This window comes from Lithobates pipiens, unplaced genomic scaffold, assembly GCF_037356315.1.
Source record: "Lithobates pipiens isolate NorthernLeopardFrog02 unplaced genomic scaffold, aLitPip1_a1.2 Scaffold_1, whole genome shotgun sequence".
NCBI lineage: Eukaryota > Metazoa > Chordata > Amphibia > Anura > Ranidae > Lithobates > Lithobates pipiens.
This window is the reverse complement of record NW_027507685.1, coordinates 163,776,311-163,788,788: the sequence shown is the minus strand read 5'-3', so window position 1 is coordinate 163,788,788 and position 12,478 is coordinate 163,776,311. Positions and strand designations below refer to the sequence as shown.

The window sequence follows — 12,478 nt, the reverse complement described above, 5'->3', positions numbered from 1 at the left end:
GCAGAGAGTGCTGGAGGCCCAATATCTACCTCGAGCTGTCTCGGACCACTCCCCACTTTTGGTCACCTTTGATATGGAGCGGCCGAGAGGGTACGTTGTGTGGAGGTTGAGCCCATTGTGGCTCAAGGAGGAAAGTTTTGAGAGGTCAATGCAGACGTCTATTCGAGACTTTTGGATTGACAACAGAGCAGAGGCTCCTGTCGGAATCACCTGGGATGCGTTTAAGGCCACACTCAGGGGCTCTGTAGCTGGGGTTATTAAACAACTTAGATCAGATAGGCAGTGGAAGCTCCTCCATGCGGAAAGGAAAGTGACAGATGCAGAGGTGGACTACATTGAAAACCCCAATTCAGATACCTATAGAATTTGGAGGGAAGGGGTGCGCCACTTAGATCTAGTACTAGTAGAAAAAACCCAGAAAAAACTCTTATACCAAGCGCAGCGCATATTTGAATTTGGTAATAAGAACAGTAGACTGATGCCATACCTGGCCCACTCACAGCAGACCCCAGCTTCTATCCCATGTATATATGACAAGCATGGGACCCTGTGTACCTCACAAACAGAAATAGCGAATGCGTTTGTGCAATTTTACTCTGAATTGTATTCTTCTAGAGTGGACTATGGGGAAGAGGAGGTGCGTGAATACCTGACCCCCATTCCGCTCTTAGAATTGGGGGAAGAAGCAGTGCAGGATTTGGAACTTCCCATTACTGTGGAGGAAACATTCTCTGCAATTTGTGCCCTCAGGCCGAACAAGACGCCAGGCTTGGATGGCTTTCCGGCAGAGTGGTATGACACGTATGCAGACAGCCTGGCCCCTAAACTGCTGGACATGTTTATAGGTGCTCGGGAACAGGGGGTGCTTCCCGAATCTTTGAGGGAGGCGCTTATTGTGTTAATACCGAAACCGCACAAGGACCATGAGCTATGTGAGTCGTATAGGCCCATATCATTGATTAATGTTGATGCCAAAATCTTAGCTAAAATTTTAGCCCTGAGACTTAATAAGGTGATAGCATCTGTTATCCATCCGGATCAAACAGGCTTTATACCCGGGAGATCAACGGCAATAAATCTTAGGCGACTTTTTACCATTCTTCAATCGGAGGGCCAAGATGAGGACACGCGAGTAGTGGTGTCCCTAGACACACATAAAGCTTTTGATTCAATAGAATGGCCCTATTTGCTAGCGGTCCTTGGGCGGTTGGGCTTTGGCCCTAGATTTGTGGCATGGGTGAAACTGTTGTACACTAGGCCAAAGGCGAGAATCAAAGTGAATAATATTATTACGGACTCATTTGAGATTACAAGAGGCACTCGGCAGGGGTGCCCGTTGTCGCCCCTGTTGTTTTTTTTTTTTTTTTTCCATAATAAATTTATTGAAATACAAAAATATAAGTGTACAATAATCACAGACATGTGCAGCACTTTTAGCAGAAAATAGTCAGATAAAAAAGTACAATATTAAAGTTAAGGAGTTCCCTTAGCTAGACAAGAAGCAACTCCCTGATGGTAACCCTGCAGGTGAGGGAGTTATCCAAAGAAAGGGTATAAACCTTACATTCACCGTAGAGCCTTATGTAGTAGGGTGCCATAAGTCAGGGGAGGGTTCAAAACTTCAAAAAGGGGACGGAAGAGCAAGAGAGAAAAGAAAGAGAAGAGAAGAGAGAGGGGGGAAGAAAGAAAAAAAAAAAAAAAAAAAGGGGGGGGGGGAAATCCCCAGGGGGAGGCGGGGAAAACTTAGAGGGAGAAGGGAAGGGTAAAAAAAAGGGGGGGCCTATTGAAGGACAGGGGGGGTAGGGGGGGGGGATGACATTATGTTGAATCTCTTCTATTATCAATAGTCGTTCTCCAGTACGGTCTGCTCATGAGGGTCAAAAGGCCTTCAGTCCAATCGCCACAGATTCCACTATTCAAGGGCTATATGCTCGGAAACGTGGTGTCGTTTTAAAGTGAATCCAACATGCCCACGTGTTCGTGAATTTTGTAATTCGTTCCTGGGAAATGTGGACTAGTTCCTCTAGCTCTTCTATTTTAGAGATCCGCCAGAACCATTCTCCCACCGTGGGAGTGTGTGTCGATCGCCAATGTACCGGAATGCATAATCGAGCCGCGTTTACTAGGTGCATAGCTAGTGACTTAAAGTAAGTGTGTTTGGGCAGACTAGAGTGGTGTAGCAAGTATTGAGCTGGGGAGTAATCCAGCATATACGTGGTGATGTGTGCAATAAGTCCATGGACCTCCTTCCAAAAAGGTTGTAAAGCCTCACAGGTCCACCAAATGTGGAGCATCGTTCCCTCCGCCCTGTCACATCTCCAGCACCTATCCGGGATTGCCGGGGAGATTCTGTGCAGGAGCGTAGGGGTCCTATACCACCGCATCGCGATTTTATAGCAGTTCTCTTGAATAGCTACATTGAGAGAGCCTTTGTGAATATATTCGTTGACAAGTGACCAGTCACCGTCCGTAAGGGAAATTCCCAACTCCCTTTCCCAAGCCGTGTGCGCCGCATCTGATGTTGTCGGCATGTCCTCGGCGAGTATAGCATAGATAGACGCGATCAAGTGTCTTTGTGGAGGAGGTTTTGAGCAGAGTAGTTCGAAAGGGGTCAACTGTCTTGTCCAGGTCCCCGTCGGGGCTTGGGAGCATAATAAATGTCTTATTTGCCTATAAGTCCAGAATGGAAAGGAGTTGGAGCGGGATACAGCTACCAAGTCCTCGTAGGTATGAAGGGACCCCTGTGCAAAGAATTGGCTCGCTAGAACCTTAGCATGCGGCCAAACTCGTCCCAAAAAGTCATTGGACATTCCGGGCGTAAAATCGGGATTGTTCCTTAACGAGGTAAGGGGACCGGGAGCTGAAGATAAGGTGCCATTTTTAGTTGCTTGTCCGAAAGCTGCCAGGGAAGGGCCAATAAGGGGGTGCGTGAAGACCTCCATTGGCCAATGTCGTGGCCTTATCCAAGGTAAAGATTCAAGCGGGTCGCGAATAAGCGATTTCTCCAGGGACACCCAGATTTTCCCCATCCCATGTACATTCCAATCGACCAGACGTGTAAGATGGGTCGCTAAGTAATATTTGTAGAGGTCCGGCAGACCAATGCCTCCTCTTGATTTCGGACGGGTAAGGCGCTGGTAGCTAATGCGTGGGGGGGCGTTCCTCCAAAGGAACAGGGAAGCTGCTCTCTTAACCACTTCAGCTCCGGACCAATAAACACCTTAAGGACCAGAGGTCTTTTTGCAATTTCGCACTGCGCTGCTTTAACTGGTAATTGCGCGGTCATGCAATATTGCACCCAAACGAAATTTGCGTCCTTTTCTTCCCACAAATAGAGCTTTCTTTTGATGGTATTTGATTGCCTCTGCGATTTTTTTTTTTTTATAAATGGAAAAAGAGCGAAAATTTTGAAAAAAAAAGATATTTTCTTCTTTTTGTTATAAGAAAAATCGAATAAACTAAATTTTAGTCATACATTGAGGGCAAAATTTATTCAGCCACATGTCTTTAGTAAAAAAAATGTCAATAAGCGTATATTTTTTGGTTTGCGCAAAAGTTATAGCGTCTACAAACTAGAGTACATTTTCTGGAATTTACACAGCTTTTAATTTATGACTGCCGATCTCATTTCTTGAGGTGCTAAAATGGCAGGGCAGTACAAATCCCCCCCAAATGACCCCATTTTGGAAAGTAGACACCCCAAGGAAATTGCTGATGGGTATGTTGAGCCCATTGAATATTTATTTTTTTTGTCCTAAGGGATTGAATAATGACAAAAAAAAAAAAAAAAAATTTTTTTACAAAAAGTTGTCACTAAATGATATATTGCTCACACATGCCATGGTTATATGTGGAATTGCACCCCAAAATATATTCCGCTACTTCTCCCGAGTATGGGGATACCACATGTGTGGGACTTTTTGGGAGTTTAGTCGCGCACGGCACCCCGAAAATCAATCACCACCTTCAGGATTTCTAAGGGTGCAAATTTTTGATTTAACTCCTCACTACCTATCACAGTTTCGAAGGCCATAAAATGCCAAAATAGCACAAAACCCCCCAAAATGACCCCATTTTGGAAAGTAGACACCCCAAGCTATTTACTGAGAGGCATGTTGAGTCCATGGAATATTTTATATTTTGCCACAAGTTGCGGGAATATTACAAACTTTTTTTTTTTTGCACCAAGTTGTCACTAAATGATATATTGCTCACACATGCTATGGGCATATGTGAAATGACACCCCAAAATACATTCTGCTGCTTCTCCCGAGTACGGGGATACCACATGTGTGGGACTTTTTGGGAGTCTAGTCGCGCACGGCACCCCGAAAACCAATCACCACCTTCAGGATTTCTAAGGGTGCAAATTTTTGATTTAACTCCTCACTACCTATCACAGTTTCGAAGGCCATAAAATGCCAAAATAGCACAAAACCCCCCCAAATGACCCCATTTTGGAAAGTAGACATCCCAAGCTATTTACTGAGAGGCATGTTGAGTCCATGGAATATTTTATATTTTGCCAAAAGTTGCGGGAATATTACAAACTTTTTTTTTTTTTGCACAAAGTTGTCACTAAATGATATATTGCTCACACATGCTATGGGCAGAAGTCAAATTACACCCCAAAATAAATTCTGCTGCTTCTCCCAAGTACGGGGATACCACATGTGGGGGACTTTTTGGGAGCCTAGCCACGTACGGGACCCCGAAAACCAAGCACTGCCTTCCGGATTTGAATATAAAATGCTATAAAAAACAAACTAACCAGAGTCACCCGTAACACTTATACGGTGATCAGTGGTGAAAGGGTTAACTAGGGGCAATCAGGGGGTTCAAATTTTTATTAGGTAGTATATGGGGGTCCCTGGCGCTATATAAAAACCTGACGGGGAACCTAAATAACTAACTGGCTAACCAGCGTCACCAGTGACACTTATACTGTGATCGCTGGTGAAAGGGGGTGAAAGGGTTAACTAGCAGCAATCAGGGGGTTAAAACCATTATTGGGTAGTATATCGGGGTACCTAGCGCTATAAAAACCTGGCGGTGAACCTAAAAAAATAACTAGCTACCTAGCGACACATGCAGCGATCAGAAAAATGATCGCTTAGTGACACTGGCAAAAGGGGGTGAAAGGGTTAACTCTAGGGGCAATCAGGGGGTTAAATCTTTATTGGGGGGTGATAGGGGGCTACCCTGGACCTAACACTAACTGTCCTGACAGTTTTTACTGTCACAACTGACACTGAATGCATTGATCAGTAAAGAAATGATCAATGCAATCAGTGACACTGTGACTGGGGGGGGAGGGGGGGCGGGGGGGGATCGGGGGGGCGATCGGGGGGGGATCGGGGGGGGTTTGTGTGCCTGTGTGTACCTACATGTCAGTGTAGTGTTGGTGCACACTTACTATTAGTCTTCTCCTCGTAGTCCGGTCAAAAAGACCGCCCCGAGGAGAATGACATCACTTCCTCCTTCCTGTGTAAACAATACACAGGGGGGGAAGCTTCTCATTGGCCAGGAGCGATCCAGAGGGGGTGGCCGAAAACCAACGGCCATCCCCTCATCACGGAGCGCTCCTGGACCGAATCGGACCGCCGTAAACAGCGGGAGGGGGTCCGATCGGACCCCCCACCCGCTGGAAGGCAATCACGTAGATGTACGTGATTGTGCCTGCCTGTGCCATTGTGCTGACGTACAATGGCAATACGGCGGTCCTGAAGTGGTTAAAAGCAGCAAAAAATGAAGCCGGTATTTTGATCGGGACGCCCTGCAGAAGATAGAGAAGGCACGGCAGAGTTATCATTTTCAGTAGGGCAGAGCGTCCAAACCAAGACACGTTAAGGTTTTCCCAATCTCTTAGATCCTGTTGGGCTCTTTTAAGAGCTACCAGAAAATTTGCATTGTACAACTCGTCTAGGTTAGCCGTAATTTGAATACCCAGATATGTGATAGCTTTTTTGTTCCAAGCGAATGGAAATGAGGCTTCACATCCCTCTGCCTCAGGTCGTGGCAGGGAGACATTCAACGCGTTTGATTTATTATAATTAATTTTTAAATTGGATATTTTCCCAAAGTCTTCCAGATTCTGTAAAAGGTTGGGTAGCGAGATACGTGGGGCAGACAGGGAGAGTCGCCCCTGTTGTTTGCCCTAGCTATTGAACCATTGGCAGCGAGCTTAAGGTCAGACTCAGGAATCAAGGGATGTAAAATTAATGACAGAGAAGAAAAAAACCTCCCTATATGCTGATGATATGCTTCTCTATTTAGCAGACGCAGGGGACACATTGAGGAAAGCACTGGATCATATCTCTAGGTTTGGTGCATACTCAGGATTCAGAGTGAACTGGACTAAATCCATGCTTCTCCCGCTCTGCCCGGGGTATGATCCTGGCTTGCCACCTGAGGTACCCTTAAAGAAGGTTTCCCAGTTCCGTTTTTTGGGGGTTGAGGTGCAGCTACCATTGCGTAATTATACTAGAAACAATATCTCACCTCTGGTGCTGAGACTGAAAGAAAATCTGCAGACAAGGCGTACTCTGCCCCTCAACTTTCTGGGTAAAATAAATATATATAAGATGATATACCTTCCTCGCTTTTTATATCTGTTGTGGCACGCACCGATCTATATCCCCAAAAAAGTATTTCAGGGTATCAATAAAATACTAATATCCTTTCTGTGAGTCGCCAAACCGGCTAGAGTGTCACTGGACACGTTGCACCTACCGGTTCGCTCGGGAGGTCTGGCTTTGCCAGATTTACAGTGTTATTATCTGGCCTCTCAATTGACACATGTGCACTGGTGGGGCTTCCCAGCACTGGATATTGCCTCAGTGGCTACACAGGCGGCCCAGGTCCACTCTTATGAAGCACTAATTAATGTACTATACAGAAATGGCCCTTATCCTACACATGGAGCTGATATCCTGAAGATATCCCATAAAATATTCTATATCTGTAATGTTAAAATAAAGGGAACTAGCCTAGCTGAGTCGCCCAATGCCCCCCTGTGGCATAACCCCCAGCTGGCGGAGATTTTTAAAATAGCGGATGGGGAATGCTGGGCGAAATATGGGATTAAGTATGCACACCAACTCTTCCAAGAGGGAATTTTCAAATCATTTACACAATTTAAAATGGAATACAAACTGCCTAATACATTTTTTTATAGATATTTGCAGCTGAGGCATGCTGTATGCGCACAATATGGTAGACGGCAGGTGATACTGACCCCTTCAAAATTAGAACAGCTAATTGCGGAGGAGGACCACACCAAGCTCATATCTCAGTATTACTTTGCTTTAATGACATCTTCCTCTGTCAGGATGGGCAGGGTGTCTGCACAATGGAAGTCGGACATCTCGTCCTTCACAGGGGAGTCTTGGGATGAGGTCTTGGAGACAGCCCTGCCGTCGTTGATCTCAGCCAGAGACAAACTGATTCAGTTTCACTATCTCCACAGAATCTATTACACCCCACTGAGGCTCCACAAAATGGGGAGAATGGACTCCCCTGAATGCTATAGATGTAGAGGGGCGGTGGGAGACTTCTTCCATATGGTCTGGCAATGCCCGGAAATAGCAACATTTTGGAGAGCGATCCTTGTATATCTAGAAGATGCTTTAGCCCTACCCAATATTTATTCTCCTGCCAGATGCTTGTTAGGGGTGTTGGAGGAGGAAAGTATATCCACATCTCAGAAGACTCTACTTAGAATACTTTTCTGTTATGCTAAAAAAGCAATTGCTCTAAGATGGAAAGAAGCTACCCCACTGTCCCTACAATATTGGATTGAAACAGTTAATGGCTCGCTGCCAATGTATAAACTCACGTACACAGCCAGAGGGAGTACTAAAAAATTTGACAAAATATGGGCAGGCTGGATTCAATGCGCTCCGTGTGATGGAATAACGGATTAGGGTGGGGGGGAAGAGGAGTAGACAATTATTAATGAAAAGGGACTAGGTAATGCTCAAGATCCTGCACATGATGGTGGTTCTATTTTGTTTCAAACATGTAGTTATTGTTGAAGAATTTGACTGGAGTATGCTTGCACCCACGTAGAACAGTGGGATGGAAATACTGTTATTGTTTGGACATTGTGACTAAGCAACACTGGAGTGTGCATGCAATTGTCAATATCAGGATGTAAAGTCATGAACATGTTATATACAGATGTACAATGTTACTTTTGTTGATTTGTTATAAAAACGAATAAAAAATTTACCCTTTAAAAAAAAATATATATATATTACAGTATGTGTGTATATATACAACAATGCAAATCCATCCAAAAAATTCAAAATAAATGAATCAGTGACATGATACATTCCTCCACATGTTAAAAACACAAAATAAACAGTTCATATGTGAGTACACAGTTCATATGTAGCACATGTCTAATCCATTCATGTAATAACTTTTCTTTAAAGTGTACACTATATGCCAACCTTCGCCAATATCCTGCAATGCTCTGCAACGCAATACTCTGCAACGCCATACTCTGAGATACCCAGCCATAGTCGGTGATACCCTGCAATACCCAGCCATAGACATCCCCAGCCCCCTTCCGCCGCCCTCCGGTGCTTCTACCGACTCGCCAATACGATCAAAGCCAGAATCTTTTTTTTTTTTTTCAGGCTTCCCAGCTTAGAGGTGAGATGCAGGGTCTTATTGACCCCATATCTCACTGTAAAGAGGACCTGTCATGCCATATTCCTATTACAAGGGATATTTACATTCCTTGTAATAGGACTAAAAGTGATCAAAAAATTTATTTTTGGGGAAAAAAATGTCAAACTAAAATAAATAAAGTAAAATGAACAATAAAATTTTTTTTTTTTTTTTAAAGCGCCCCTGTCCCCATGTGCTCGCATGCAGAAGCGAACGCATACGTAAGTCCCGCCGACATATGAAAATGGTGTTCAAACCACACATGTGAGGTATCGCTGCGAACGTTAGAGTGAGAGCAATAATTCTAGCCCTAGACCTCCTCTGTAACTCAAAACATATAACCAGTAAAAAAAATTTTTTATCGTCGCCTATGGGGATTTTTAAGTAGCGACGTTTGGCGCCATTCCACGAGCGTGTGCAATTTTGAAGAGTGACATGTTAGGTATCTATTTACTCAGCATAACTTCATCTTTCACATTATGCAAAAATTGGGCTAACTTTACTGTGTTTGTTTTTTTTTTTAAGCACAAAACTGTTTTTTTTTCCAAAAAAAAGCATTCGAAAAATTGCTGCGCAAATACCGTGGAAGATAAAAAGTTGCAACGACCACCATTGTATTCTCCAGGGTGTTTGCTAAAAAAACATATATAATGTTTTGGGATGCTATGTAATTTTTTAGCAAATAAATGATGATTTTTACATGTAGGAGAGAAATGTCAGAATTGTCCTGGGTGCTCCAGAACGCCTGATGGCTCTCCCTGCATGTTGGGCCTCTGTATGTGGCCACACTGTGTAAAAGTCTCACACATGTGGTATCGCCGTACTCGGGAGTAATAGCAGAATGTGTTTTGGGGTGTAATTTGTGGCATGCATATGCTGTGTGTGAGAAATAAACTGATAATATGACAATTTTGTGAAAAGAAAAAAAAAGTTAAAAAAATCTTGATTTTGCAAAGAATTGTGGGAAAAAATGACAACTTCAAAAAACTCACCATGCCTCTTACTAAATACCTTGCAATGTGTTCTTTCCAAAAAGGGGTCATTTGGGGGGTATTTGTACTTTTCTGGCATGTTAGGGTCTCAAGAAATGAGATAGGCCATCAGTACTTCAGGTATGACCAATTTTCAGATATTGGCACCATAGCTTGTGGACTCTATAACTTTCACAAAGACCAAATAATATCCACCAATTTGTACTTATTTTTACCAAAGATATGTAGTAGTATAAATTTTGGTCAAAATTTATAAAGAAAAAATTACTAATCTGCTAAATTTTATAAAAGAAACAAAGAAAAATTCTTTTTTTTACAGAATTTTCTGTATTTTTTCTTTTATAGCACAAAAAATAAAAAACCGAGCGGTGATTAAATACCACCAAAAGAAAGCTCCATTTGTGTGAAAAAAAGGACAAAAATTTCATATAGGTCCAGTGTTGCATGACTGAGTAATTGTCATTCAAAATGTGAGAGCATCGAAAGTTGAAAATTGGTCTGGTTATTAAGGGTGTTTAAGTGCCCAGTGGTCAAGTGGTTAATCCTTCACCCTTGTGGGTCTTCTATGAGATATATATATATATATATATATATATATATATATATATATATATATATATATATATATACACATACAGTGACTCCCACCACTTTTCACCACTGCGCTAACCTCCAATTTAGACCTGTGCCCAGGTCCAAAGTTGCTTTCCCCTGTTGGGGTATACAACCAGGCCTTTCTGCTAGATACTCTCCTTATTTTCTCCGCTTTCCCCAATGGATATGTACTTCTCTTGGTAAACCACGTATGGCCCTTTAAGCCTGCAATTGCCTCGTTTAAGACAAATTCAGTCCCAAAGTGTATTACTTCAAAACTTCCACATTTATTACAAATAGGTTGCACTTACTGTACATTCAAACAGAGATATTGTGGAAGATATGGGGCACTGACTTTGGGATCCAATAGATAGATTACACCCTCAGGTTTACATTTTAACAGCAGCTTCCAAAGGAATTCTCTCATTCCTAGATTATAATACTATAGAAAAACTTACTTATATTCTCCATCCAGCACTGTTCTATCTCCTTGAACTAAATTAGAACTGCGGCCACCAAACAAATGTTCAAATGAGTTAAGATCGAACCATGTGTTCACCACAGCAATATCTGTATGACCTGAAAAACAACACCAATGATAGAAAAATAGCATTACGTGTCAGCAGAGAAACTACAACATTTACAACTCTTTAACCACTAACTATAGACATGACATTTTTGGAATAATGTATTCTATACTATAATGTTAAATTAAACTTATGTTTAATTTAAAAAAATATTCTATCTGCCACAGTAACTTAAATTAAGTGAAGAGAGAACATGTTTATCTAAAACCCACATGCCTTTAATTTTTTTTTTTATATTATATTCTATATTACAATGTTAAAATTCAACTTATGAACTATTCAACTTATGAATATTATATTCTATATTATGTTAAAATTCAACTTATGAACTAAAATTAAGTGAAGAGAGATTTTTTTTCTAAATCCCACATGCCTTTGATTCATTAAGCCTGAAATTGCAAATATTATAAATGTGTTTTTGTTAACAATTTTATACGTTGCCATTGTACAATACTGTATATTTGAGTGTGTATTTTAGATTTTAATAAACCTTTGTTCTGCAAAGTACTGAAATATTTTGAAAGATTTGACTCCCGCACTTATGGTACAAATGAAAATGAAAATGTAAAATATGTGAAAATCTGCAGCCTCTATCAATAAATTTACCATACGGTAAATCTAGAAAATATGTGAAAAAGGGGGGTATAAATATGTCGCTGCTCACAGGTACATTTAATGCAAAAAGTGACAAAAAAAAAGTCCATAAAATAGAAAATGTAAAGGATATCCTACTGTGTAAACTTCCTGATCGCTTATTTATAATGCATACTGTTATGTGCATTCAAACAAAAATAAAATGAAAAAAAAACTATGAAAAAAAAAACAATAGACAAGCACTAACTTTTCCTGTGTAAAATCCACAATCCTGTGTAATATCTGCAATTCAAGGTAACATTTCTGTGCCAAAAATACAACATATATGACTGGTATGTAGTATGTGCTCCTTAAAATTGTTCTGTTCTTCTTAGAAAACAGTGCCCCATAAGAAATGCACTCACCGATATTATTCACCCCACAAGTAGGTATTTCACTTTCACAGTATGAGCCACTGTGCAGCCTGTGGAGTGTCCTGCATCCTCCAAATGCCTCTAATGCCGCGTACACATGATCAGACTATTCGGCGCACTTAGTCTGGCGGACAACCCGCTGGATTTTGCAGAGAAGGTCCGCCGGACTTTCCAAACGAGCGGACCTGCCCACACACGACCGGACTTTTCCAGCAGAGAATCCGCCGGAGTATGGCGGAAGTCCGCCGGACTTTTGAAATTAAAGGACTTGCCCACACACGGAATAAAGTCCATTCATTTTGAACGTGGCTCCAGGTAGATGGGACTAGCGAAGGAAGTCAATGTCGCCGTCTCCATCGGCGAGATTGACACCTCGCTAGCCCCGTCACCTGGTATGGATTTAAAGGGGAACCCCTATGCAGAAAAAACGGTGTGGGGGTCCCCCCAAAGTCCATAGCAGACCCTTATCCGAGCACGCAGACCGGCCGGTCAGGAAAGGGGGTGGGGACAAGAGAGCGCCGCCCAGGAGCCGTACCAGGCCGCGTGCCCTCAACATGGGGGGTGCTTTGGGGAAGGGGGGCCCTGTGACCCCCCACCCCAAAGCACCTTGTCCCATGTT

The 12,478-nt window shown here is 42.4% G+C and overlaps 1 protein-coding gene across 4 annotated transcripts in view; it reads right to left on the bottom strand.

Moving 5' to 3' along the window:
* ADGRD2 (adhesion G protein-coupled receptor D2) overlaps nt 1–12,478 on the bottom strand; it is a 930,084-nt gene that overhangs the window by 710,735 nt on the left and 206,871 nt on the right. For all 4 annotated transcript variants that reach the window (XM_077478839.1, XM_077478840.1, XM_077478842.1 and 1 more), the window contains exon 11: nt 10,724–10,844. In XM_077478839.1, the coding sequence (XP_077334965.1) occupies nt 10,724–10,844 (121 nt within the window). The remainder of the gene's footprint in view (nt 1–10,723; nt 10,845–12,478) is intronic.